General features: G+C 59.3%; 3 protein-coding genes across 3 annotated transcripts; all 3 read right to left on the reverse strand.

The window, feature by feature from the left end:
• Positions 1-9,891, reverse strand: PBXIP1 (PBX homeobox interacting protein 1). The gene is given in 12 exon segments (XM_041745060.1): positions 1-803; positions 1,251-1,954; positions 1,956-2,456; positions 2,957-3,088; positions 3,187-3,263; positions 3,503-3,526; positions 3,628-3,861; positions 5,306-5,471; positions 5,583-5,647; positions 5,902-6,046; positions 7,639-7,724; positions 9,768-9,891. Coding segments are annotated over 11 exon segments (2,145 nt in total). The 5' UTR covers positions 7,690-7,724; positions 9,768-9,891; the 3' UTR covers positions 1-757.
• A 586-nt stretch (positions 9,892-10,477) lies between these two features.
• PYGO2 (pygopus family PHD finger 2) lies at positions 10,478-14,525 on the reverse strand. Its single transcript, XM_041745099.1, has 3 exons — positions 14,135-14,525; positions 13,745-13,794; positions 10,478-13,174 (listed from the first exon to the last, which is right to left on the reverse strand). The coding sequence occupies exons 1-3, from the start codon at positions 14,235-14,237 to the stop codon at positions 12,110-12,112; spliced, it is 1,218 nt and encodes a 405-aa protein (XP_041601033.1). The 5' UTR covers positions 14,238-14,525; the 3' UTR covers positions 10,478-12,109.
• Positions 14,526-14,598: 73 nt separating this feature from the next.
• Positions 14,599-22,027, reverse strand: SHC1 (SHC adaptor protein 1). Its single transcript, XM_041745068.1, has 12 exons — positions 20,539-22,027; positions 19,882-19,952; positions 19,258-19,321; positions 18,980-19,099; positions 18,683-18,736; positions 18,459-18,510; positions 18,169-18,295; positions 17,210-17,408; positions 17,053-17,122; positions 16,839-16,970; positions 16,442-16,680; positions 14,599-16,135 (listed from the first exon to the last, which is right to left on the reverse strand). Exons 1-12 carry the CDS (start codon positions 21,031-21,033, stop codon positions 16,007-16,009), a joined length of 1,752 nt encoding a protein of 583 aa, XP_041601002.1. The 5' UTR covers positions 21,034-22,027; the 3' UTR covers positions 14,599-16,006.
• Positions 22,028-22,776: the final 749 nt, after the last annotated feature.

Here is a 22,776-nt window from a genome sequence, read left to right on the forward strand (position 1 = left end):
TTGTGCTCACTGGGCTTTATTTTAGCTCTTCCCAGCCGTCCAATCCCCCATTTTGAGGATCAGAAACCTAAAGTTCCCAGGGATTAACCTGCCCAACATCACTCGGCCTGCCGTGAGCCCGAGGCTCCCACTCCAAAACCCGTGTTCGTTTTCTACTTCTCCCAGGGGCCCCAAGGTGGCCGCCAGCAAATGGGGAGTTCCAGCCCCAAGGGCCCAAGGGTGGCTGGGAGAGGGATGTGGAGGACAAAGAGGGTGTAGGGGTCCCACGCTTAGATACAGCTCTCCCCCCCCGGTGAGAGAGCCCACGCCCCACACCAAAACTCCAACACCTTCTTACAGGGGTGGGAGCCTACTATTCACACAGGGAGGGGGGCCCTGGGAGAAGCAGTGGTAAAAGGGGGACTTCACCCCTGGGGGGTGGCTGTGTCCAAATCTAAGAAAACCCCTGGGAAAGCAATGGTGCTGGGCATCCAGCCAGCAGGTCTAGGCTCATTCCAGGGGGCATGGGTCAGTGCATGAAACCAGGGGGGCACTGTGGGGCATACACACAGGAGGACGGAAGCTGTGAGGCTGAAGAATCACAATTCCCGCCCGCAAGGACAGGATCAGAGCCTGCATGCAGTAACCAGCAAGGCAGATCCAGCTAAGGCCTTTCTCTAGCAAAAGCGGCATCAGTGCATCACTGAGAGATTCTGCACTCATAGGAGCCAGAGGAGAGGACCATTCAGTGGTTCCCAGGGTGAGGGGACACCAGGCCTCAGCCCCTCCCTGGGCTCTGCAAGTGTCTGTCCTTCTTTCCTGACCTGTGGAGAGACACGGGGAGGCGGGGAAGGAAACAGTCTTCAGAGGACAATGCCACACAGTGAGAAGGGGCTCCTGGAGGGCAGGGGAGCCTGTTCCTCCAAGGCAGCCACCAGCAATCACATGGAGGGGCCAGACCCGCTACCCCAGGATTACATCCCCTGTCAGGGCAATAGGGCAATGGAATGACCTTCCTCACCCCGGGCACTGCAGGTATTCACAGGGCAGAACAATTTGGGGAAAAATCCCCCCAGCCCAAAAGGGAACTGCCCAGAACTACTACAGGGTGAGCACAGGCAGCTCTCCGACCTCCAGGAAGATAGAGATGGACGCTGCTCCAAGGGCAACCAGCTGTTGATTAACAGTGGCTCAAACTAAAGATCCTGACCCAGGGCCCATGGCCCTACAAACCTCCCCCGCACGTCCTCCCCAGGAACACAGCTGCCCACCTCTTCTTCCGTGACTTGTCTCCAAAGAAGTGGCTGAAGATGAAGCCCTCAAAATCATCCACCTCATCGTCATCACCAGTCTGTCTCACAGCCACCTCTTCCAGGCTGTCCTCCAAGGCATCCACGAAGTCCCGGAAGCGGAGGCGGTCATGGCGGAAGATGCCATCCTCGCCAAAGTAAGCAGGCAAGAGGGGCAAGTCCTTTGTCAGCTGCCCAGCCCAGGGCAGCCGTGCCAGGTAAGTCCTTAGCAAAGAGGCCAGCTCCTGTCGCTGCACGGGGGCCAGCTCCACACCAAAGGCCAGACCCTCCTGCCGGGCACACTCGCGCACACCTGAGCAGCCCTGGGGTGCCCGGTACTTGTGCCGCGACAGCTCTGCCCACAGTGGCGGAAGGTCATGCCCGTCATCAGCCCCTTCCTTCCACTGAGGGTGCTTCTGCCTCCCCACAGAGGAGTGAGGGCCCCCACTTTTCCTAGAGGGCTCCTTGGGGCCCTGCTGCCTGCCGTCCTTCTTGCCGCCCCAACCCGCCAGCCTCAGCCTGCCTTCCTTCCACCTCCCTGCCAGCTCCCTGTCCTCCTCACCCCGCCAGCTCTTCTTTCTCTCCCGGCCAGACCCCTCCTTCTGCTTCCAGTGATCAGCACTCCAGCCCCCCTGCCCATCCTGCCACTTCTCCTTCCCACTCCACTCCCTGGCACTCTGGAAGCAGGGACTCCTGGGGCCTGGCCTCTGAGGTGTTGGCACTGACCCAAGGGTGTTGACTCCATTTCTCCATGCCCTGTAGCTTCTGGACCAGCCTGTGGCCCAGCTCAGTCAGGCTGGCACGAGCGGAGTCCCCTCGGCCCACACCCCTCAAGCTCCGCTCCAGGTCCTGCTGCACCGACCCCAGCAGCCGGCGCTGCTTCTCCAGCTCCTGCCGTAAGGCCTGGGCCTCGGCCTCCAGCCGCTCCTTCTGCTCCAGGAGGCCAGGGCTCAGCTCCCCAGTGAGCCCACTGCCCTGGGAGCCTCTATCCCCATCAAGGCACACACCATCTGGGCCCCGGGTGCAGTCAGCCTCCAGCCCCTGAAGCCGGGCCCGAAGCCGCTGCAGCTCTGACTCAAGGGCACGCTGAGAGGCCTCGCCGTCCTGCAGAGCCCCCCGGAGGCGGGCATTCTCCTCTTCTAGGGCCCTGGGCTGCTGCATCAGGCTCTGCAGCTCTTCCTTCTGGGCCTGGGGTGGAGGGTGCCCGGTCAGGGATGTCCACTCCAGGATAGCAGGCAGGACTTGCACCGCTCAGAGAAAGTGGTTCTTATTCTCTTTGCCATCCACAACCTGCACCAGACCTGGGACCCCGAAATTCCCTCACAGACTTTGGCTTCTGTGTCCTAAGATTAGCCCAACGTGGCTCTCACTGCCCTCTCGACCTCCCAGGCCCGGAGCAGATATCATTTGCAGATCGCCGCACTGCTTGTCTGTTGGGCCTTGGCCTGTTTGTCCCATGCTCCCATGCCCATGTTCAGGCAAACCAGAACCATCCATCAGAGGTGGCATGCCTCGTGCAACAGGCACATGGCTCTGGGCCTGGGGCTTAGGAAGATGACCCAACACCAGAGAACGGGAGAGGGCTGAGCTGGGGGATTAGCAAAGACAACCTCTCTTGGGGAGGACAGGGGATAGACGCCTGGCTGAAAGAGGGCCAACCTAGCCACCACCCTCCCACGTGTGCCCACCTGCAGTTGGGCCTGTAGCAACCGGATATCCTGGTTCTCCTTGGCCAGCCTGTCCAACAAGAGGGCCATGTTCTGCAGGCTGGGGACGCCAGCAGAGGGTGCAGCAGCCTGCAGATGCTGCCTCAGCTCATCCTGGGGCAAAGGAGCCAGTCACCCACTGTGCCACAGCCCAGGCAAGGCATGAGCCTGCCCACCAGGCCCCACACAGCTCTGGGCACACCCAAACGTACCTGCCTGTCCCCCACAGCAACCGGCACCTCGGTGTCCAGCTGGGAATCCGGGAGGACCCGCAATTCCTCTGTGGGCCCTGTGGGAAAGCCAGGTCCTGAAACTGGCCCCAGCACACAAAAACCACTCTCCCACCCATTCCCTGACCTCCACACACACCCAGTCGCCCTCCTGCGCCAGCCCTGGCTGGCAAAAAGGCCAGTAACTGAGTAATGGGTGGACAGCCCCAGCATCATCCCCACTGCCCCCCCAGAGAACCGCTCCCAGCAACCTCCCTCCGGGCTGGACAGGGACCAGCCAGGGCCCCTCCCCACTCACCACTGTCCGACTCTGAGAGCCCGCCTGAGGATAGAGACAGAGGAATGTGGTGAGGCTCACCGACAATGGGGCAGGGGTCGGGAGGGGTGGGAGGCCCAGGCCCCTGTAGGGGAGGCACCACTCACTGGAGAAGAGGAGGATCCCCAGACCCAGCAGAACCAGGGCCCCAAGGAGGCACATGTTGACGGAGATGCTCAGCTCCCCGCCTGCACCCTCGCCTCTGGCCAGGCCATCGAGACCCAGGGGCCTCACAGGCTGGGGAGCACTAGGCTCTAGGCCCCGCCGTCTCCGCAGACCCTCCACGTCCACATCGGTGTCATCCTCACTGCTGGAGCAGCCGGCCTCCTCCATGGGCCAAGCTGGGGGAAGGGAGAGGGACAAGGCAGTGAGACGACCAGAAGCAGGACACAAGCAGAGATGCTGCCCACGTCCGCCTGGGCATCTGTGACTGCCCTGCCCAGCCTTCCAACCTGTGAGCTCAAGGAGTAGCTCTACCCTACGAGCACCATCCTTCCTCCACAAGTGCCTCACCCCAAGCTCCTCTGGCAGTTCCTGTCCCAACTGGCCACTGCCTCTCAGCACCTCTGGGCTGGGGGGCTCAGGGGCTGGCCATCTCACCACACACCATCACCCACAGCACAGATTTCCCTCCATAGCAGACGAGCTCCCCATCTTTAGTTCCTGACCTGAACAACAGACTGTACACCAGCCACTCCTACCTGGTATCACCTGGGCACCAAACTCCCAATGCCCTGTCCTCCATTCTCTTTTTTTTTTTTTTAATTTTTTTTTTAATTTTTATTTATTTATGATAGTCACAGAGAGAGAGAGAGGCAGAGACACAGGTGGAGGGAGAAGCAGGCTCCATGCACCGGGAGCCTGATGTGGGATTCGATCCCGGGTCTCCAAGATCGCGCCCTGGGCCAAAGGCAGGCGCCAAACCGCTGCGCCACCCAGGGATCCCGGTCCTCCATTCTCTTCTGGTATTCATCCCCCGACTCAGAGAAAGGCACCCCAACCACCATGTGGCTATGTACGCCCTCCCTGTTCGCCTCACACCCAGACGATTCCACAGCACATGCCTCGGATCTGCCCGCCTGGGGCCTTCAGCAGCTTTTTATGAGCACTGCAGTGGTCCCCTAAATGGCCTCAGGCCTCAGCCTTTCCCTGCACTTGGTTCCCCTTCAACAGAAATGGTTTCCTATGCTTTGCTGCCACAAGCCTGGGGCACAACCTCCTTAGCACAGGACAGGTGGCCCCCATCCCTTTGCTGATGTGATAGTCCTGACCTGGAATGTCCTCATCCTCTGACCCTACTGACCAAGAACCCACTATCTCTCAGTATCACCTCCAACGTGACCCTTCCCTCAACCTGTCCCCTGATGGAACTGCCCCCTCCAAGGGGGCACCTGCTCTACCCACTCTCTTGGTCTGACCAGCATTTTGGCTCAGACAGGACTGCCTCCCATAGAGGCCATGCACTGCCTGCCCTTCCTCATCTCCGGAGCCCAGAGCTGACCCCTGAATCTAGAGGCAAGAAAAGAAGAAGCCCCAAGGCAGAGGAGAAAGATCCCAGCAGCCCCAGGCCCTGCCACCTACCCACTACTTGACCTTGGTCACGTCACTTAACCTCTCTGAGCCTCAGTGTCCTCAGGGGTAGTGGTGAGGATTCAGACACAGTGTAAGGGGACCACCAAGCTGCTAAGTCCTAGGGCCTGGACCAGAGCCGTGCTGGGCACCAAGCGCTCGGACCCCCACTCCTTCCAGGAGGAGAATGAAGAGGGACACAGGGGTGGTTCTTACATGCATCAGGAGATGAAGCCTGGCTCTGTGGGGGGCTCTGACCCTCCAGGTCCTCTGTGTCTGGTCCCAGGCCTGTCACCACAGGGGCCTCCTCTGCGTCTCCCTGCACCAGCGTGTCTCCCGGGCCAGCGGGCTCCCTGGTGCAGCCATCATCTTCCAGGACAGCCTGAGCAGACACAGCCATGACCAGGCCCAGGCCCTCCCTGCTGCACACCCCCCTCCGGCCCCACCCACTCCCCAGTACCTCCCCACTCCCCACCACCCCGCCCCCACCCACCTCGGCCTCAGTCTTCTCTGGCAGAATGGGACCAGACTGGGAGCCTTCGCTCTGCAAGAGGGTCTCTGTGGTGGAAGAAAAGATCCAGGAAAAACACCACTGCCCCCCAAATGAACTTCCCACACAGCCCTCTGACTCTGGCAGGCCCTACCAGGTTGTAAGGGGCAGGAAAAAACCAGGGCAGGTGGAGGCAAGAAGACTTTAGACCCGGACTAGCTCCAGAGATAAGAGGCAGCAAAACCCTGGTCCCCGAGGACACTGGGGCACCCCGCAGCACAGAGGAAGGTGGCCACCCCCCACCTCCAGGAGGGCCCGCTACCTCCTCCATCCTCAGCCCCAGCTAACTCCTCCGCAGCTGCCCTGGAGGGGCTCCCAAGGGCCTGGGACGCTCTGTCCGATTCTGGGTCCATCATGGACTCCAGGCCCGTCGTGGACTCTGGGCCCAGGGTCTCCACGGGCAGGCTCTGGAGGAAGAGGTGCAAGCAGAAGGCTGCTCCAGGGGAAGCACAGCAGGATGGAGCCAAGATCACAGGGAGGGGGTCTGCTCAGAACCTCCACCCCCAGTTCACAAAAATCTCCTACACCCAGGAGTGAGCCCATGCAAGCTGGGTGGGGGGTGTTGGCCGACACAGTGTCTGGCTGTTCTTAGTCTCACTACTGCTGTGAGGAACCTTCCAGAGGCTGCTTCTATTCAGTGAAAACATGCCACTGGACCAATATCACATACCAACCTGGTGCCCCCAACCCTCGCCCCCACCAAAGAAGCTGGTTGAAGCCTGGGTGTCCCATTTCCCCATCAAAGAAACCTGCTGATGAGTGGGAAGGTGGAGGTCAAAGACCCCCAGGGCCTCAAGGCCACTGTTGTGGCCCGTGGGCTTCTGTGTAGCTGTCTATACTGTGGACAGCTCACTTCACTTGCATCTTCCAGGCTTCTCCAGCCTTTCCACTGTCCCCCACACCCCCTCTCCCTGCAGACAGCTCACCCTGGCCCCTCCCCCACCAACACTGGGCTCTCCATCCTTGGACACTCCTGCTCAGCAGGCCCACCACCCACTCCCCTGCCCAGGGTTCCCACCACCCCTCTAAGAATCGTTCTCTGCCTGAGTACATTCCTTTGCAATTTTCAAACCACCGTTTTCTCCTGGCCACCCCTATAAGCCAAGAATCATGACCCCTCACACAGGGGAGGAGGAAGGTCCAACGCCCAGAGGTCAGCAAAGGCAGCCAAAAACAGACCAGGGCTCTGGAGCACGCTGTCTGTCCTCCACTGCCCATGTACCCTAGTCCCTGTGTCCTGCCCCAGCACCCTCCCCGAGGCCAGCATCCCCACTCCCACTCCTCCCCACTCTTCCCCACCTCCTCCCCTCCTGCAGTTCTCACACACCAGGTCACCAGGGCTTGGGTGCCTTCACAAACATTCTCCAGACCCCTTCTCCCTTCTCCCTGGCTGTGGGGACACAGGAGTCCACTGGCTTCCTGCCCTGCCCACCACCAATTGCACTGCAGGACCTTCCAAATACTCCCCTCTTCAGGCCACACAGAGGGTAGCTCACCCTCCGCCCAAGGCAATCACTGTACTGAGTCCCTGTGACCCAAAGCCCTCCTGTGATTCTCCCTCAGGAAGAGGTCTGCGTGCCTGGGTCTTCAGGGGTCCCCAAGTTCTGCCCCCAGCTTCACTCCAACACATTCTTTTTTTTTTTTTTAGAGGCCCCACTAGGATACTCCAACACTTTCTAACCCACGTCACCACCTCATCCCATGGGCTGCCTCAGTTTCCCCCAAAATGGCTTTCCTATCATTGCCTTGGGTCTTCTGCTCATGCTGGTCCCTACTTCTCGAAGCAGACCCCAGGGGTACCCTTCTTTCAGGGTATGGTCCAAGTCCTACCACCTGATTCCTGGGGCCTAATCTCCCTCCTCCGGCCCCTGGGGCTCCCCTGCAGCCAGCATGAGGTGATTCAGTGACCATCAGAACCAAGGAAGGGGACACACCCTGAAGGCAGCCCAGGCCTGCAGGAACCTCTCTTCCACGGGGTTCCCAGGCCTGCTCTTCCTACCTCGGAGCTGGCAAACACCCAGCTATTGTCAGAACCTGGGTAGGAAGCCATAGTTGCAGAGGTCCCAGAAGCTGTGTCACTGCCACCTGTAGAGAAACATGCTCTTTAAGACCCCAGTTTCCTTCAGCAAAGGCAGGATGCAGAGAGCAGCCTTGTTTGGGTCCCCAAGGCTGGGCTGCAGCTTCCAGAACCAACCCCTCGAACCCTAACACCCCACCTCTTCTCAGCAAATCAAAACCCGCCAACAGTCACAGAGAAGTTTACCTCTCTGGGGACCAGCGGGGCCTGGGGACTCTGGACTGACCTTGAAAGGTCAAAGCCCAGGGCTGGACAGGTTCTGGGGACCATGCAGGCCAGCCCCCTCAGGTTAGAGTCAAAGAACACAAAGGCCATATAGGCTGGCTAACTTGACTGTGCCAAGCATGAACAGCTGATGAGAAGAGCGAGAATCACCCAGACTCTCCCAAAGTCACCACCTCCTATGCCAGGGCTCAGAAGATAGGACCCGGTGGCCTGCTTCAGACTAGAATGTCCACCCACCCTTCCACACACTGTCAGCCCTGGTTCAGGATTCTCAACACTGGCTGCACACCAATCACCTAAGATTCTGATTCGACTGGTTTCAGGGTCAGATTCAGGCCTGGGTCTTTTTTAAAACCTCCCAGGCAGTCCTCATGTGCAGCCAGGCCTGAGAACAGCTGGCAGAGCTTAGATCCATTCGCTGTACCCTCAGTAAATCTCCTTGTCATGCAGACTCTCCGGTCTAAAATCTGTTTCCTTTCTTTATGATCTGCAGAGTTTCATCTCAGGGAACTTGAAGCCCAGTGGGAAAGGCTTTAATGGCAGCTATCAGTTATAAACTTTAAAGTTTGCAAAACCACAGACAACAGAGCTGTGGTCATGCCCCTTGCTAATCCACTCTGACCTGGCAGGATCTCTGACTTGGCAGGACAGCAGTGGGAAGTCACTCTAGCTTCCAGAGCCTGACACAAAGCAGGGTAGGAAGAGGGAGACCTGTCCTGTCAGTCAAGGCCAGGACTGTCCCCTCAGCTGGGACCTGGCACAAGGCAGGAGGGACAGATGAGCTGACCCCCTCAGCCTTGGACTGTGGTCCTTCAGATGATAAGGGACTGTTTCCTATGGTGCCAAAAGGGTAGCAAGTGGAAAGGACTCTGTGAGCAAACCCCAGGAAGGGAAGTGAGGCTTGGGAAGAGGCAGTTCTTGGGGACCCCCTCCGCGGCCTCGTTCTGTTTGACCTGGTGCAAGTCCTGCACAGGGCCCTAATAACCTTGGCCTTTCCAGATCCACAGCTGGGACAGAGCCCTCACGGTGTCTTCCCCAATGCACCTGCCTCCCGGACACCAGCAGCCATTCCACAAGGAGATGGGAGAATGACTGCAGGGCCTCCCCATAGCACACCCAACAGGACCTCCCCCGAGACCTCCCCAGAGCCCTCTGGCCACCCTCTCCCCATCCCCAGTGGTTGCCTGGCTGTTAACAGGTGGTGGCAGGAAGGAAGTGGCAGCAGCTCAGGCTGAAGTCCCTGTTTATCTCTGGCCATGTACAGCCTACTCTGGTCCTCCAGAACCAGGCACCATGGCAACCAGGGTGATGTCAGACCCACCGTCTCCATGGAAACTAGCCACGGTATCTGGGTCAGCAGGACCCACACTTCTGAGACCCAAACAGGAGGCCGTCTGTAATCCCAGCCCTCAGGGTCCCCGACTCTCCCGATGGGTGGGTCCCATTTCTCAAAAGCCAGCCCCGGCCCCCCAGCCAGCGTCTCTTCGCCTTATTAGGAAGTTCCTCCTCAGCCCAACCTCTGCCCTCTCGCCGGTTCTCACCCCTCCCCACGCACATCTAGGCAGGAGCCAACAGAAACACGCTTTCGGGCCTGCCGGGCCCTTCTGCTGCTCCCACTAGGCAGCCGTAGGGGGCACCGTGCCCTCCGACCAGCCACCCTCCGCCCCGTAGGGGGGCCCCCAAACCTCTGCAGCAGCGCCCGCCCAGGGCCAGAGCGCCGGCTCCCGTCCCGGGACGCGCCCCGGGTCCCCGGAGGAATGCACGCCCGGCTGCCCCTCCCCACCGGGGTCCCGGAGCGCCCCCCCCGCCGCCCCGCAGGGCCTCACCTGATCGCGCCCCGGGCCTTCGCCAGACTTGTTCCTGCCTCCCGGGGTTTCCAGCCCCCAGAGGGAGGGAGCGGGGAGGGAGGGGCTCACGTGACCGGGACTGGCCAATGGAAAGCCGACTTCCTGAGGGGGGGCGGAAACTTTTGGCCAATAAGAGACGAGTCGAGAGCCGGGGGCGCGAGGGCCTCGCAGGGTGGGACCGGAGCTCGCCTACCCACCGGCCCCTGTACGGCGCCGGCGGACACTGCCCCTACTTTCCTGGGGGGAAGACCCGACACGGAAGGCACGGGGTCACCTCCCGAGACAGCAGGACCAAGGGGCAAGGTCGGCCCTCGGACAGACAGACGGGACTGACGCAGCTGCGCGGGGGAGGGAACAGGGCGAGCGCTGAGCTGCTAAAATAGCCCTCGGGCGGTGCTCCCCGGCCCCTACCTCCGACCCCCTACACCTGACCGCCAGCCGAACAACGGGGGGAGGGGGGCGCCAATCCCAGCAGCAAGCACCAGCTGCATTGTCCCTGAGGCCCTGGCCGCCGGCCCGGCCCGGGAATGTGCCAGAAAGGAAAGGCTTTCTCGGGGAGGGGTGCCCCCCGGCTTTCCCGGGACCGCTCCGGGGCTTCCAGAACCCCCGGGCACGTACGGAGCCTCAGCACTCGCGCATCCTTCCCACAGGTGACCTTCGTGCGCACAAACAGCCGGGAGTCCTTGTCTGGGTTTTCAAGTCATTTTATTTATCCAACCGTACAAAAGACCCCCACCCCCACATCTCTGCCACCCCCACTTTCTTCCAAATAGTGGAGTGAGAGGAAGAGAAGGATTGACAGACTCCCTTTCCCAGGAGCCACTTACAAAAAGGCGGAGATGGCGGTGGGGAGGAAGACATCACAAAAATAGCAACAGATAGAAGGGCAACAGAACCAGGACACAACACAAAACTGGGTGCGGAGAGAAGCCCAGATCCCCCTCACTTCTTTCCCACAGCCTCAAAACTTGCTGGCTTGCTGGCTCCAGCTGGGCAGGCAGAAGAGTCTGCAGTATGCCTGTGTAAGTCTTCTCTTCACATGCTAGGGTCCAAGAGAAGGGGGCAGGGGACCGACCACTAGCAACTCTCTGGGCCACGTGGCTGCCTGCCTTCCACCCCACTGAGGAATGTGTGCATGAGAAGCAAGAGAGCCAGCTGCAGTTCAAGTTTCCTACCAGCCCCTGGCCCATCTCTGGCATGCAGAGCCTATAAAATAAAATACTAACACACGAAGCCCAGTTCAGGCCTCTGGCTTAGGGGAATAAGAGCTCCTAGATCACCTGGCCCAAGAAGATACACAGAAAGGTAGGGAAAGAGAAGCAAAATACATCCAGACTCTGGACTGCATTTCAGAACCACAGCAATGACCGTCCCGCTGCCTCCCTCACCCACAGGCTGGAGAAGGGATCCTTCTATCAGATGAGGTATAAGAGCTCTGTGCCTTTCCAGGCTTTCCTTCAATCGAGCCAGGGATGCAGAATACAGGTGCCAAAAGCTCTAGACCAGAGTGGACACTACTGTGCAACAACCAGGGGAGGCAGGAAGGTTGGTAAGCCAGAGTCCATGTTCCAGGACAGTCTGAACTTCAAATATTCTGGTTTGTCAGGCCGAGTATCCCAATTTTTGGCAAAAATGTGGTCATTAGGAGAAAAGCCCAAGAGGCTGAGAAAGGGCCACTGGCTTTGGTATGAGGGACACGCGTCGGACAGCATCTCTTGAAGCCCCAAATCACCAAGAAACTGCCCCAGCCAAGAGCTCTCCTGCTTCTTCAAGCTATTTGGTTCTCGAGGGGGGAGGAACTGGGTAGGTCTTGGGAGGAAGCCACAGGAGGGTGAGAAATAGGGAAACTCCCCATTTATTCCCTAAAGCTGTCTCCTACTAAAGCCCATGATGAGGCTACTTCAGGGATGGGACCCCCACTCCTCTGGCCAGAAACCTTTAACACTTCACTCCAAAAACTAAGGCTGCAGCTGCGGGGCTAGATGGGAGTGTTAGGCACAGGTGCTAGGGCGTCCATCATCTGCACAGAGACCCCTGCCCTCCAGATCTCCCCACAGCCTCTCTTCTCTGGCAGCCTCATCCCTCGGCCTTTGAAGATTGGAGCCACTACAATGCTGGGCAGGGTTGATTTCCTGGATCTCTGTTGATCTCAACGTGTATGTGTAAGTTTCCAGAAAAGTGAGCAATCCAGGCTCTTCTGCCTGCCCACCTCGGTTCCTTCTCTGCCCCCAGGAGCCACCATGTTTCTGCCCAACAGGGACGAGAAGCCAGTGGAAACAAGGGCCAAGAGCCAGACTTGGAAACCATCGCCCTGGCCAGCGTCACCCATCATTAGCAGCCACCAGCTGCCCCACACCCTCCCGGATGTACACAGACTGGATTTCCTTGGTCTTGAGGCAGAGATCACAAGCCCAGACAGCAGAGGCCTCGGTGGTCAGCAGCCCGTACGCGCTCTCCGTCATGCCTGTGCATTCTCGGTGGAACCACTTCTGGCAGGAGGCCTCACACAGGATGGCATCCTGGTCATCATTCACCTCACTGCGACAGGCGCCACATGGGTACACCAGGCCTGGGGGAGGCTGAGGGCCTGAGCCCCCGCCCACCTTGCTGGGGGGTGCCAGGCTGTTGGTATCCGGAGTCCCTCCACCCCGCCCACTGCTGTTTGGGGGGAAACTGGGCTGATTCCCATTAACAGCAGCAGCTGGGGAGCCTGAGTGAGGCTCCTGGGGAAAAGCAGTGGGAGCAGGCGGATTCAAGGGCTTTCCCCCATCCTCACCACCAGGACCAGGAAAGCCAGGGTCCGGACCAGGGAAGGGACTTGTGTTGGGGGGCAGGCTGGGGAGCCCCTGACCAGGTCTCTGGAGAGAAGGGCCAAAAGGTGCTCCTGGCTGGGCAAAGCGCTGGGGGAGAGAATGGGGGCCCAGCTCCCCTCTGGGAGGTTGTCCCATGGTGGGTGAGATCATGGGGCCAAATCCCCCCACTGGGCCTGGCATCATCTGTCCACCGGGAGGGCTGAAGTTCTGACCCAGAGGCTGGTTGAAGGGTTGGCTAGGAAAGTTCATGTTGCCTGGGGGTGGGTACCCAGGGCCCTGGGGCGGCATGTTGAAAGCAGGGCCCATAGGGTTGGGAGGGAAAGGGGGTGGCTGTCGACGAAGAGGCTGGGGACCCCCTCCACCCCCAGTGCCGTAGCCTGGGGGTACCTGGCCTGCCATGCCCCCCTGTACACGGAAGCCTCCAAAGGGGACGGGACTACCAAGGAATGGAGGGGCTGCACCCCCAACTTTAGGGGCTCCGAAGTCATCCTCAAAAGGGTTGGATGCAACCAGGTGATCCACCATGGGAGTCGGGGGTGGTGCAAACTCCGTCAGATGTGAGTATGCAGGGCCCTAGTGGAGAACAGATGAGGGAAGGAGGGTCACGGAAGGAAACACACAGCTATAAACCAGGAAAGCAGAGGAGACACGTGTTCCGGACACTGGTAGCAGCCAGCTCAGATCTAAATCAAGACAGACCTTGGACTGTCACAGAGAAACAGAGGGTGGACAAAGCAGGCAGAACTGTGCTGGAACCCCAGCTGACAGCCAATACCCTCAAGACCCCTAAGCAGGTACTGCACTAAGCCCTCAGATTGCTCGCCTGTAAAAACGGACAATGCCCATCTCCTCCAAACCTGTTAAATCACGGTTCACACCAAGTGCTGGAGAAGTCTCTAGACAAAACTCGGGAAGTGCTAGGTGTCGTCACCAAGAGGAAACCAGGACAAGAAAAACTCTACCCTTGACGGATGGGGTCTGTGGTCCCACGGCCTCACCACGCCCCCCCCCCCCCCCCCTCGTTAGAAAGTGGAGGGAAGCGGCCAGAAGCAGAGTAGCCTTCTCTGGTCCGTGCGCCGGAGACAAGACACAAATGTCCCGGAGCGGGAGCCAGCAGTGCCCCCAGCACCGGGCACCACTCACCTGAGTGTTGGACTTCCTCCGCTTCTTTTCTGGGCTCTTCATCTGCAAACCTGGAAGCGCAGCACAAGGGGTACACACACGTTTCCCTATGGACGCGCCCGGAGGAGCCCCTCTAACTTGGACACGCGCTTGCTCATCTACTTAACGAGCACGAACAAAGGTTCCCTACAGCCGCACCGCACGACCGCACGTCGGCCGCCTCTTCCCACCCCTCCGCTCCCCCAGGGGCTCCTGCAGTCCGAGTGTCTCCCAGACCCGGGGTCCTCCATCGGTGACACACGACCCCTACTCCTACAGCCCCAGCGTCCCTTCGAGCCCCTGCCCCCCATCCCCCCCGCCCACCCCCGACCCCTCGCCAGCCCGGCCGGCCCAGGCCCTCGGCGCTCTCACCGGCCTTGCCCTGCTTCCTCCCGGTGCCGGGCGGCGCAGGGGGCGGTGCGGGGCCGCCACCTCCCTCCAGCTTGTCCGGTGGGGGCGGCGCCGAGGCGGCCATGGGGCGGAGGGACCGGAGTCAGCGGCGGCGGAGGACGGACGCGCCCTCGGGCGGCACCATGGCGGGAAGGGGAGTCGGGGCGCCCGCGAGGAGCGGCCAGGCCGGGCGGCGAGGCTAGGGACCAGCGGAGCGTCAGCCGCCCGCCCGCGGCCGCAGCAGCAACGGCAGCAGCAGCAGCGGCAGCACCAGCAACAGCAGCACCAGCAGCAGCCGGAACCGGAAGTCGGCGCCGCCGCTACCACCGCGGGCAAGGGGGCGGGGCCTGGGCCGGACCACCCGGCAGGGCGGGGACACGTCCAGGCGGTAAGGGGCCCCCCCACCAACTCCCCGGAGGGCAGCAACAGGGACACGAGGCCGCGGGTACAAGAAATAGGGACTTTAATGAAGAGAATTTCCCTTTGGTATAAGTGAGCGCCATGGACGCATCGGAGGAAATGAAAAACCCAGGGCTGAGACTAAGTGCGGGGGCAGGGCGGGCTGCCCAGGGGGCTGTCACTTCAGGGGTGAGGCTTGGTGCGCCCCGGGGGGCCTCCCCGTCCGCGGTGCCCCAGGTCTCTGCCATTAGAGATAATGCTGAGGGGGGCTCCCCCTGCCTCAAAGGCTGGGAGGAGTAAAATACCAATCACTGGAAGGGGGCTTTGAAAAGTCACAGAGGTGATGTGTACACGTTGTCGATTATCATTTTGTGCTCAAGGTAAGCCATGGAAAACAGATAAGGAAATCTACAGCCCTAAAATATATGCATATAAAATAAAAATAAATGCAGTCCCAAATCTACGACGGTATTTGGGGATTGTCTACTGCTTTAGTCTCAATGCCCCTATTCCTGCCTCCACAAATTCACCTGGCAGTTACCAGTTCAGGAAGCCAGAGTCCAGTTGCCCGCCCCCCACACCCACCCCAGCAGGAGGAGGCAGGGGTAGAGGCTGCAGGACCAAGGACTATGCTTTGGCTGTAGAGCATAACATGCAGGCAATATGGGAGGGGTGAGGGGGGTGATGGGTCGACATACGAAATGTATATACAGACCCCTTGGGTGAGGGGCCCCTCTGGCCAGGAGGCACTGAGCAAGGGAGGGGTCCATCTCCCCTCTGGCCAGGAAGGAGGGACTCTGAGGCAATCTCTAAGGGTTGCCTATCCTCCGGAGAGGGGACAGCTGCAATTCCTGCCTCTGGTCTCCCAACTTAAAGCAGAGGGGTTGCTGAGCAAGGAGAGGACAGGGTTCCAGAAGCCAAGAAAGTGTCAGCACTCCCACCCTCCACTTCAGGGGCTCAAGAATTCTTTGCATAAAATGTCTTCAGACCTAGAAGATGGTCAAAGGCACAAAGTTTAACCACTGGGAGGGAGAGTTGTTGAGAGGGGTCTGGGATACCCTGAGCCCAGGAGTAGACCAAAGGTGTGATTCAGTCCCCTTCCCTGGGAAGGTGATTGCCCCATTAGGCCTTTCTCACTTCAAGGAGGCACACTGCCTAGGCCTCAAGCACCCACCTTCTTGGGGAAGGGGGTATCAGATTGGCACAGGAAGGGCCCAGGGAAGGGGGCCACTCTGTACATTAATACTTTGGTAAGGTTTGGGGAGAAACAAAATTCTACCCCAGGCTTCTGACAAAACCTCTCATTCAGCTGGATGCTGAACCATGTCCACACTATCCCCAGCTCCAAAACAACAAGGCCAAGCACACAGAACACCCTCAAATGAGGTCCTGAGACTCAAGGAATAGAGTGGAAGCGGTGGAAGGACCCCTTCGGGGAGAAAGCACTGAGATGGATCACAGCTTCCGTTCCACAGGCTGTTGGAGACAGAGTTCACTGCCCGCAGAGATGATAGGCAAGTGATTGTCCACGTGGTAGCTGATGAGGTGGCTGACACTCTCAAAGCGGTGATCCTTTGTTCGAACCTGAGGAGTGGGAAGGGAGGGGGTCAATTCAGGCGAAGGGCATTGCCACCTCTCCAGGATGGTTTCCTCCTTTGTCAAAAGAGGGGCTCAGGCAAAATGAACACCCAGCTCAAATGCACTTCAGGGCTGGGCATTTGAGGACTGAAAGGAACAGAGCTCAGGTTCAGGAGTCTGAGAAGGGAAGAATGCCTGCATCTACCTGCCAAGCAGGAAAAGCGGTAAGCAGGGAGGAAAGACGCATAGCTGCATGGAGCGTGCTGCACCCTCCTTTCTGCCACGCCACCCCCCAACTTCTGATACACTCACCACACCCTCTGGGTCCACCAGCAGCAGGTGTTTGGGCTGCCCACTCTGCAAGCCAGTGAGCACGTACTGGCCGGGTGTGGTCGTGCTCTCCCGCACCAGGAAGTCCCCATTGAGCTGCAGCAGGGCCTCGGCCTCCCGCCGGCTCAGCTTCCCATGGAACCAGGGCTCCCCTCGGAGCTGCTCAGCCATGGCCACCGCCTGGGGAGGTGGAGGCACCCGAAGCGCATCTTCGAAGGGCTCTGGGGGTTCAGAGAGAGGCCTGAGAGGCAACTGGCACAACACACACCCAGACCCAAACTTTCAGGGAGGGGAGGCCGGGAAGGAAAGAGCAGGACAAAAGGGGAGGAACCCAGGGATTAGGAAGACAGAGATGCAGAGTGGAGAGAGAAGCACTCACTCATGTCAAAGAGGTCTCGGGGCACGCTGCCATTGATGGCAGGATTGGGGGGCCCAGCCCCACCCCCTGCTTGCCGGGCCCTGTCTAGGTTCTGGACATTGACGTAGGATGGATCATCAAAGAGCTCTTTACCTGATAAGGAAACAGAGGCATCACCGTGACCCCAGCCCTGCCTCCACACCCCTGACTCTGCCCTTCCCAGCTCCCTTCACACCTGGGCAGGGTGGTGGAGGTGGCATCTGTTTGCGAATTTCTGGGTCTCCCCCAACAGGCTGCCCCACAGGCTGCAGAAACAAAAATGAAATGAGACCAGAAACCCAAATTGGCCACTCCCATCCCAGGCCCAGCCCACCTCCATCCAAATAACTTACCAGCGTTGCTCCCAGGTGGCTGGGGGTCTGGACAACGTGTGGGGTGGGCCGAACAGCCCCCAGGGGGGCTGCTTCCCGAAGCCTCATATCCACCACTCCCCCAAGAGGGGGCTCCTTCCCCGGGAAGTCATTATAGTACTGGTGGTCAGGTGGCTCTTCCTCCTCCTCATCCCAAGCTGAGCCGTCAAAACCAGCCATCCTGAGAGGGACAGGAGGGAACAAGGGGGCAGACAGTGGCCATGGACTGGGTACTTCCTGCAGGGTGGGCCTGAGTCTGGGCGTTTCCTACACACAGGCATTCTATCCCCCTGGCAGCCCTGCAAGGTAGCTATACCCCCTTCTCCAGTGATACAGGTGAGATGAGGAGCAGAGGTGGAGACATTTGCTTATGGTTTCACAATTAAACGGTGGCAGACCTGAATGGTAACATCAGATTTGATTTAAAGTTCATGTTCTCAGTTATTATGCTATCTCCAAAGAGGAAGGGGAAGCACACAGTAGAAAGAAGGGATGCACTCCAGAATATTTTAACCTCCTCTAAATACTTAGTAGCTACTGATCTAAGGTGGGAAAGAAAGGTTGAGATCTCAGGAAAAAAGACACCCTCCCTCACCCAAATTCCTGATGGCTCTATGGGCAGGAAAGTGAAAAAATAAGGATGGAGAAATGGTCAAGAAAGAGAGACAGGCCAGCAGTGAGGTGGCTGAGGACAGAAGTGCAGAGCAGCAGCACGGTGGCCTGGCATATGAGAGGAAGAGCGGGCCTGCAGAAGCAGGCAGGACCTGGCCAGACTTTCCTGACGGCCACAGGAAACATAAGAATAGCAGGAAGTGGGAAACAGGCACACAGGTTATTTCCCCCTGACCCTCTCTGAGCTCAAGCGTGGGCAGTGGAGCAGACCTGCTTTCTCAGTTCCAGCTAGTGCCTAGGAGCTGCCCATACCCTGTGCACCCGCTCACCTGTCATGAGGGGTGACCAGCTTGGGCGGGTTCCTGAGGTATTGTTTGAAGCGCAACTCGAAGGCCTGGCCGATGGTGCTGATGACATCCTGAGCAAGCCCTTCGGGACATTCCAGAATGTGGCAGGCTGGGGGCACAGTAGAGGCAGTCAGTGAGTTCTGGTGGACTGCTGGGAGGAGGCGCGGTCAGGGGCCTCATCTTCCCAGCCGAAGCCCTACTTAGCTACCCAGGTCCTGCTCACCTGCCTCACGGACAGCCGGCCCCACCCAGCGCTCCCCACCACGCCTCACCTCTCTGATTCACCGGGTCTTTGGCAACATAGGCGACGTACTCAGCTGTGTCCTGGGGTGGGCAGGGTCAGAAGAAGCCACTTAGCTCCAGTTTCCAGCTCATCTCATTTCTGACCCCTACACATCCTGGTCCTTTCCAGACACCACTTGGACCCCAGCACACCCTCTTTCCAGACAGCATGGCCCCTACTCCTCCCCCACCTCCACCCTGTTCCCCAACTCACCGGGTCCCCACCGGACGCAAATGAGATAGACTGCATGTGGTGGTTGGCGATGATCTGAGGGTTAGGGCAGGGTACAGAGAAGGAAGGGAATAACACAGGTCAGGCAGCCTTGGGGCCATCCTGGGCACCCCCAGCCCGGGCCCGGAGCCCTGGAGTGTCAGTCCCACCCTTTCGGCTTCTTAGCCCAGGTCCTCCTATGCTCCTCCTTCCTTCCTGTCTTAGCTCCTGGCCCTTTGGCCAGGTCCCCGCTCCACTCTCCCAGCAGTGTTTCTGGCCCCCTTGCCCAACCCCACCAACCTGTTTGCAGTCTGCGGCCATAAGGTTGAGGCTGCTGGTGGAGACGGTGAGAGTGATTGGCATTCCCGCAAATTTCAGATTACTCCTCCCCAGGATGGCACTGAGTGGGCGGCTACAGGGCTAGGGAAGGGCCCAGAGTCTCAGAAGTTGGGGGCTCCCCACACCACGAATCCCCCTTCCTCTGCCTTTTGGCCTTCCCCCCACAGATCCCAGACTTATCTTCCCCCTGCTCCTCCACATTTCCCAGCAGTGCCCCCAGCCCCATCGGCCCCAGGTACCTTTCTCCTTCTTGTCGCCCCCTTGGCACCGGGCACAGCCTCACACACCAGACTGATGGCCTCCCTGGAGAGAAAGGGGTCCTCAGACCTACAGCCTGCCTCCCACTCAGCTGGGGCTGCCACAGGGCAGGGGGAGGGGAAGACCAGGCCAGACTTCAGGGGCACTCCAGGCTCTTTGTCATGGTGGATTGAATTAAAGGCCTTTAATATTTGATGACACGGAGAGGCCACTTCCTGGCTGATTGGGTTAGGGCCTCTGTGAGTCTGGCCCCACCTACTTCCAGCGACCAAATGTCCCATTCCATCCCAAAGGCAGCAGCAATCTTCCATCCACCCCATTTTATACTCAGGCTCCAGCTGCCAGCTGCCTCTGCCACCTCTCCCACCATGCACAGAACTGGATAAGTAAGAAGGTCCCAGACCAGAGAGGTGCTGCTTTTCATTCAGACTTAGACTCATTCCCGTAACTTTCTCTTAATCCTTTTTGCCTGAAGGTAAGCCATCACTAGCAAGTGGCCAAGACCCACTCCCTCCTCTACTCACTGATCCAGGAGCCCACTCCCCTATATACCCCCTCTCCCCTCATTAATTCAGGAATCCCCAGTCTGCCCCCTCCCCACTAACCTGGTGACTTGGGTGCGGGTGTTGAAGTCCAAGGCACGCATCGACTGCAGGACCTCCACACAGCCCATGTACTGAAAGGAGGAAAGGAGGGTAACAAGTCAACACCCCCTCCACAAAGAGTCCCAGGCCTTTCCCCTGAGTGCTTCCTACACTTGATCTTAGCCAAAAGGCTGACTCTGAAAAGTGAAGACCAAGTTTTGCCCACAGCCTGCGGCTACACCCACAATGTGCCAGACCACAGGAAATGAGGGGCAGAGGATCGGGCAAGCCAGGAGGGCCTGGACATCTGGGAAGAGGATCTCGAGGGCAGTGATGGGCACTGGGGTGGGGGGTGGGGAAGATGACATCCCCAGAGGGAGGAGGCTGCAGGATACAATCAGGACTGCTCATTCCCACACTTACTAAGGGTGGCAACGTGCTGGGCTTTGTGCTAAGCATGGCAGGGTGGGGGAGTCACCAGAAGGAAGGGACCCAGGCAGAGCTGGATGGGAGGGGCCGCAGAATAAGAAAGGGGACGAGAGAGATGTGAGAAGCGATCCTGAAACCAAGGGAGGTGCTGGCAAGAGCAGAAAACGAGAGGCTCCCGCAAAGCTGGAGTGAGCAGAGGAAGGAGTCTGGGAGGGAGCAGGGAGGACAGAATGGGAGACGTTCACTCACCCGAACCAAGTAGGAAACCCCAGGTCCCATGACTTTGTCGTTGGGATGTAGCCAGCCCCGCGTGGGCTTATTGACGAAGCTCCCGTGGCGGGTCCACTCCTCGCCCCCCAGCTGGCCCCCTTCCACCCGCGTCCTGCGCCCGCCTCCTCCACTCAGCTTGTTCATGTCCTGGAGGAGGGGCAGGGGGGCTGAGTCTAGCACGGCAGCCCCTCCGGTCCCCTCCCCATCCTCAGAGGCCCTTCCTGGCTCCCCTTTTGGCCCCAGGCGCTCCCCAGCTGGGTTAGCCAGCTTCAGGTTGCTCATCCGGGGGAAGAAGGAGCACAGGGTGGTGGGACTCTCATCCCCAGGCAGAGGTGGCAGGATGGGCCCCAGGGAGGAGGCCGATGGGGAAGGCAGTTCCTCCGGTGGGGTGGACCCTGAAGCCCCTTCCTCCAGCGATGACAGAGACTCATTCCGAAGTGGATTGTACTTGGGCTTGGGGGGCAGGAGATCCATGGCTGCAGTGAGAGGGAGGCTGCTGCCCAGCCTGGCCCCCCTGCCAGTCAGGGCAAGGGGGCCAGGCAAGGGGCATCCCCAGGCCTTTAGTCTGCCCGGATTCTATGGCCCAGGGATCTCAAGGATCCTGGGGAGGGAGAGGGACAAGTGGCACCAGCGGCCCCAGGCTCAGACCCAGATAGTTTCAGGCCCCATCCCCCGCCCAGCGTGGAGCCTCTTCCCTGGCGGAGAAGAGAACAGGCTGGACCAGAAGCAGCCTGGCTCCTCCCCAGGGGCGGGGAGGGAAGGCCAGAGACCAATCCCAAGGACAGTGCTGACTCACAGGCTCCAAGGGGCTAAGCCCCCACCACAGCCCCAGCCTAGAACTCTAGCAGGGATAAAGCTCTCCGTGCCCGCCCCCAGACAAACCACCAGTAATCTGGGGAGGAGTAAAGTGAAGTGGGAAGGAAGGATGTGGGAAAGAGAAGGAAAGGAGGGAAATAAGAGGAGGTGTAGATCCATCCACACAGGACAAGGGCAGGCCACAGGGAGCAGGAAGCTGCGGGAGGGTAGGGGGACTGGGACAGGAAACAGAGGGAGCTGGGAGTGGAAAGGAGGGGACCCCTGAGCTCAGCACTTCCGTTCCTGTCCTGCTGGAATGCCCCCCCTCCTCCAGCCCTATCACACCGTGGGGTGGTGGCTCTGGGGAGCCTGGGCCATTAGCGCCCTCTGCTACCACAGCTGGGAACAGGTGGTGAAGGGAAAAGGAAAGGATCCAAGTGGTCCCAGTGGACGCAGGGAAGGCCCAAGAGGAAGCACGAAGCTGGAGACATAACGGGAACAAAGTCCAACCTGGGTGGTGCACCAGGGAACCTTCAGGCAGGAACTGGAGCCTGGGACGGGCTGATGGAGTCCTGCCCTCCATGGCTGGCACCTACCATGCCAGGGGCAGCGGCCCACAACCAAGCACTCTTCTGTACCCCGTCCCACAGGTCTAGTTAGCAAAGCAGGCTGTCACAGGCAATTCGGTGACAGGGTACTGACACAAGGGTCGGCTTCCTGGTCCTGCCAGGCATGTTCATACTCCTTCTCTTAAGTGGAGAAGGTTAGGTGTGCCCAGGGAGCACAGTGCACCCAACACCAGGGGCAGAGTCTGACTGGAGGAGGTGGGAGAGTACAACAGTTCTCCAAGAGAAATGGGGAGAGGAAAGGACAGGCCATGAAAGCACAGAGGGAGAGGAAGACAAATCTGAGCCGGGGTGCCAGGGACCGGCTGGGGCCCATCCCTTCTGCACAGCTTCCAGCTCTGCTTGAGGGGACCTTGATGGAAGAGGCAAAGTCACCAAAAAAGCACTAGAGATAAATACAACCTCTATGCTCACCTTGGAATTACCTATTCTTAAACTGCAGAAGATACAAAGATGCAAACTAGTAGCTAATAATACTAACACTCAAATCGTGTTAGATACTGTGCTCAACTCTCTCCCCAGGCCTTCAGCTCTCTGGCCTAGAGGGACGGAGGAAAGGCTTCTACCCTGGCCTCTGCAGCCCCAGCACACAGGCCAGGACTCCTTCCCTGCAGGCGTCTGCACGATCCAGAAGCAGGACCCGCCCACAGGTGTGGGCCTTAGGAAGGAAAGAAGGAGGAAGTCGGGCTCTTTAAATTTGCATAGGAAAGGAGATGGCCTACAGGGAGTCAGTGTGGCTGGCTGTGTGGGGAGGAGCTGCTCTAGGCTTCTCAGCCCAGCGGGGAGGAGGAGGCAA

The sequence above is a fragment of the Vulpes lagopus genome, chromosome 1 (assembly GCF_018345385.1).
Source record: "Vulpes lagopus strain Blue_001 chromosome 1, ASM1834538v1, whole genome shotgun sequence".
Classification (NCBI taxonomy): domain Eukaryota; kingdom Metazoa; phylum Chordata; class Mammalia; order Carnivora; family Canidae; genus Vulpes; species Vulpes lagopus.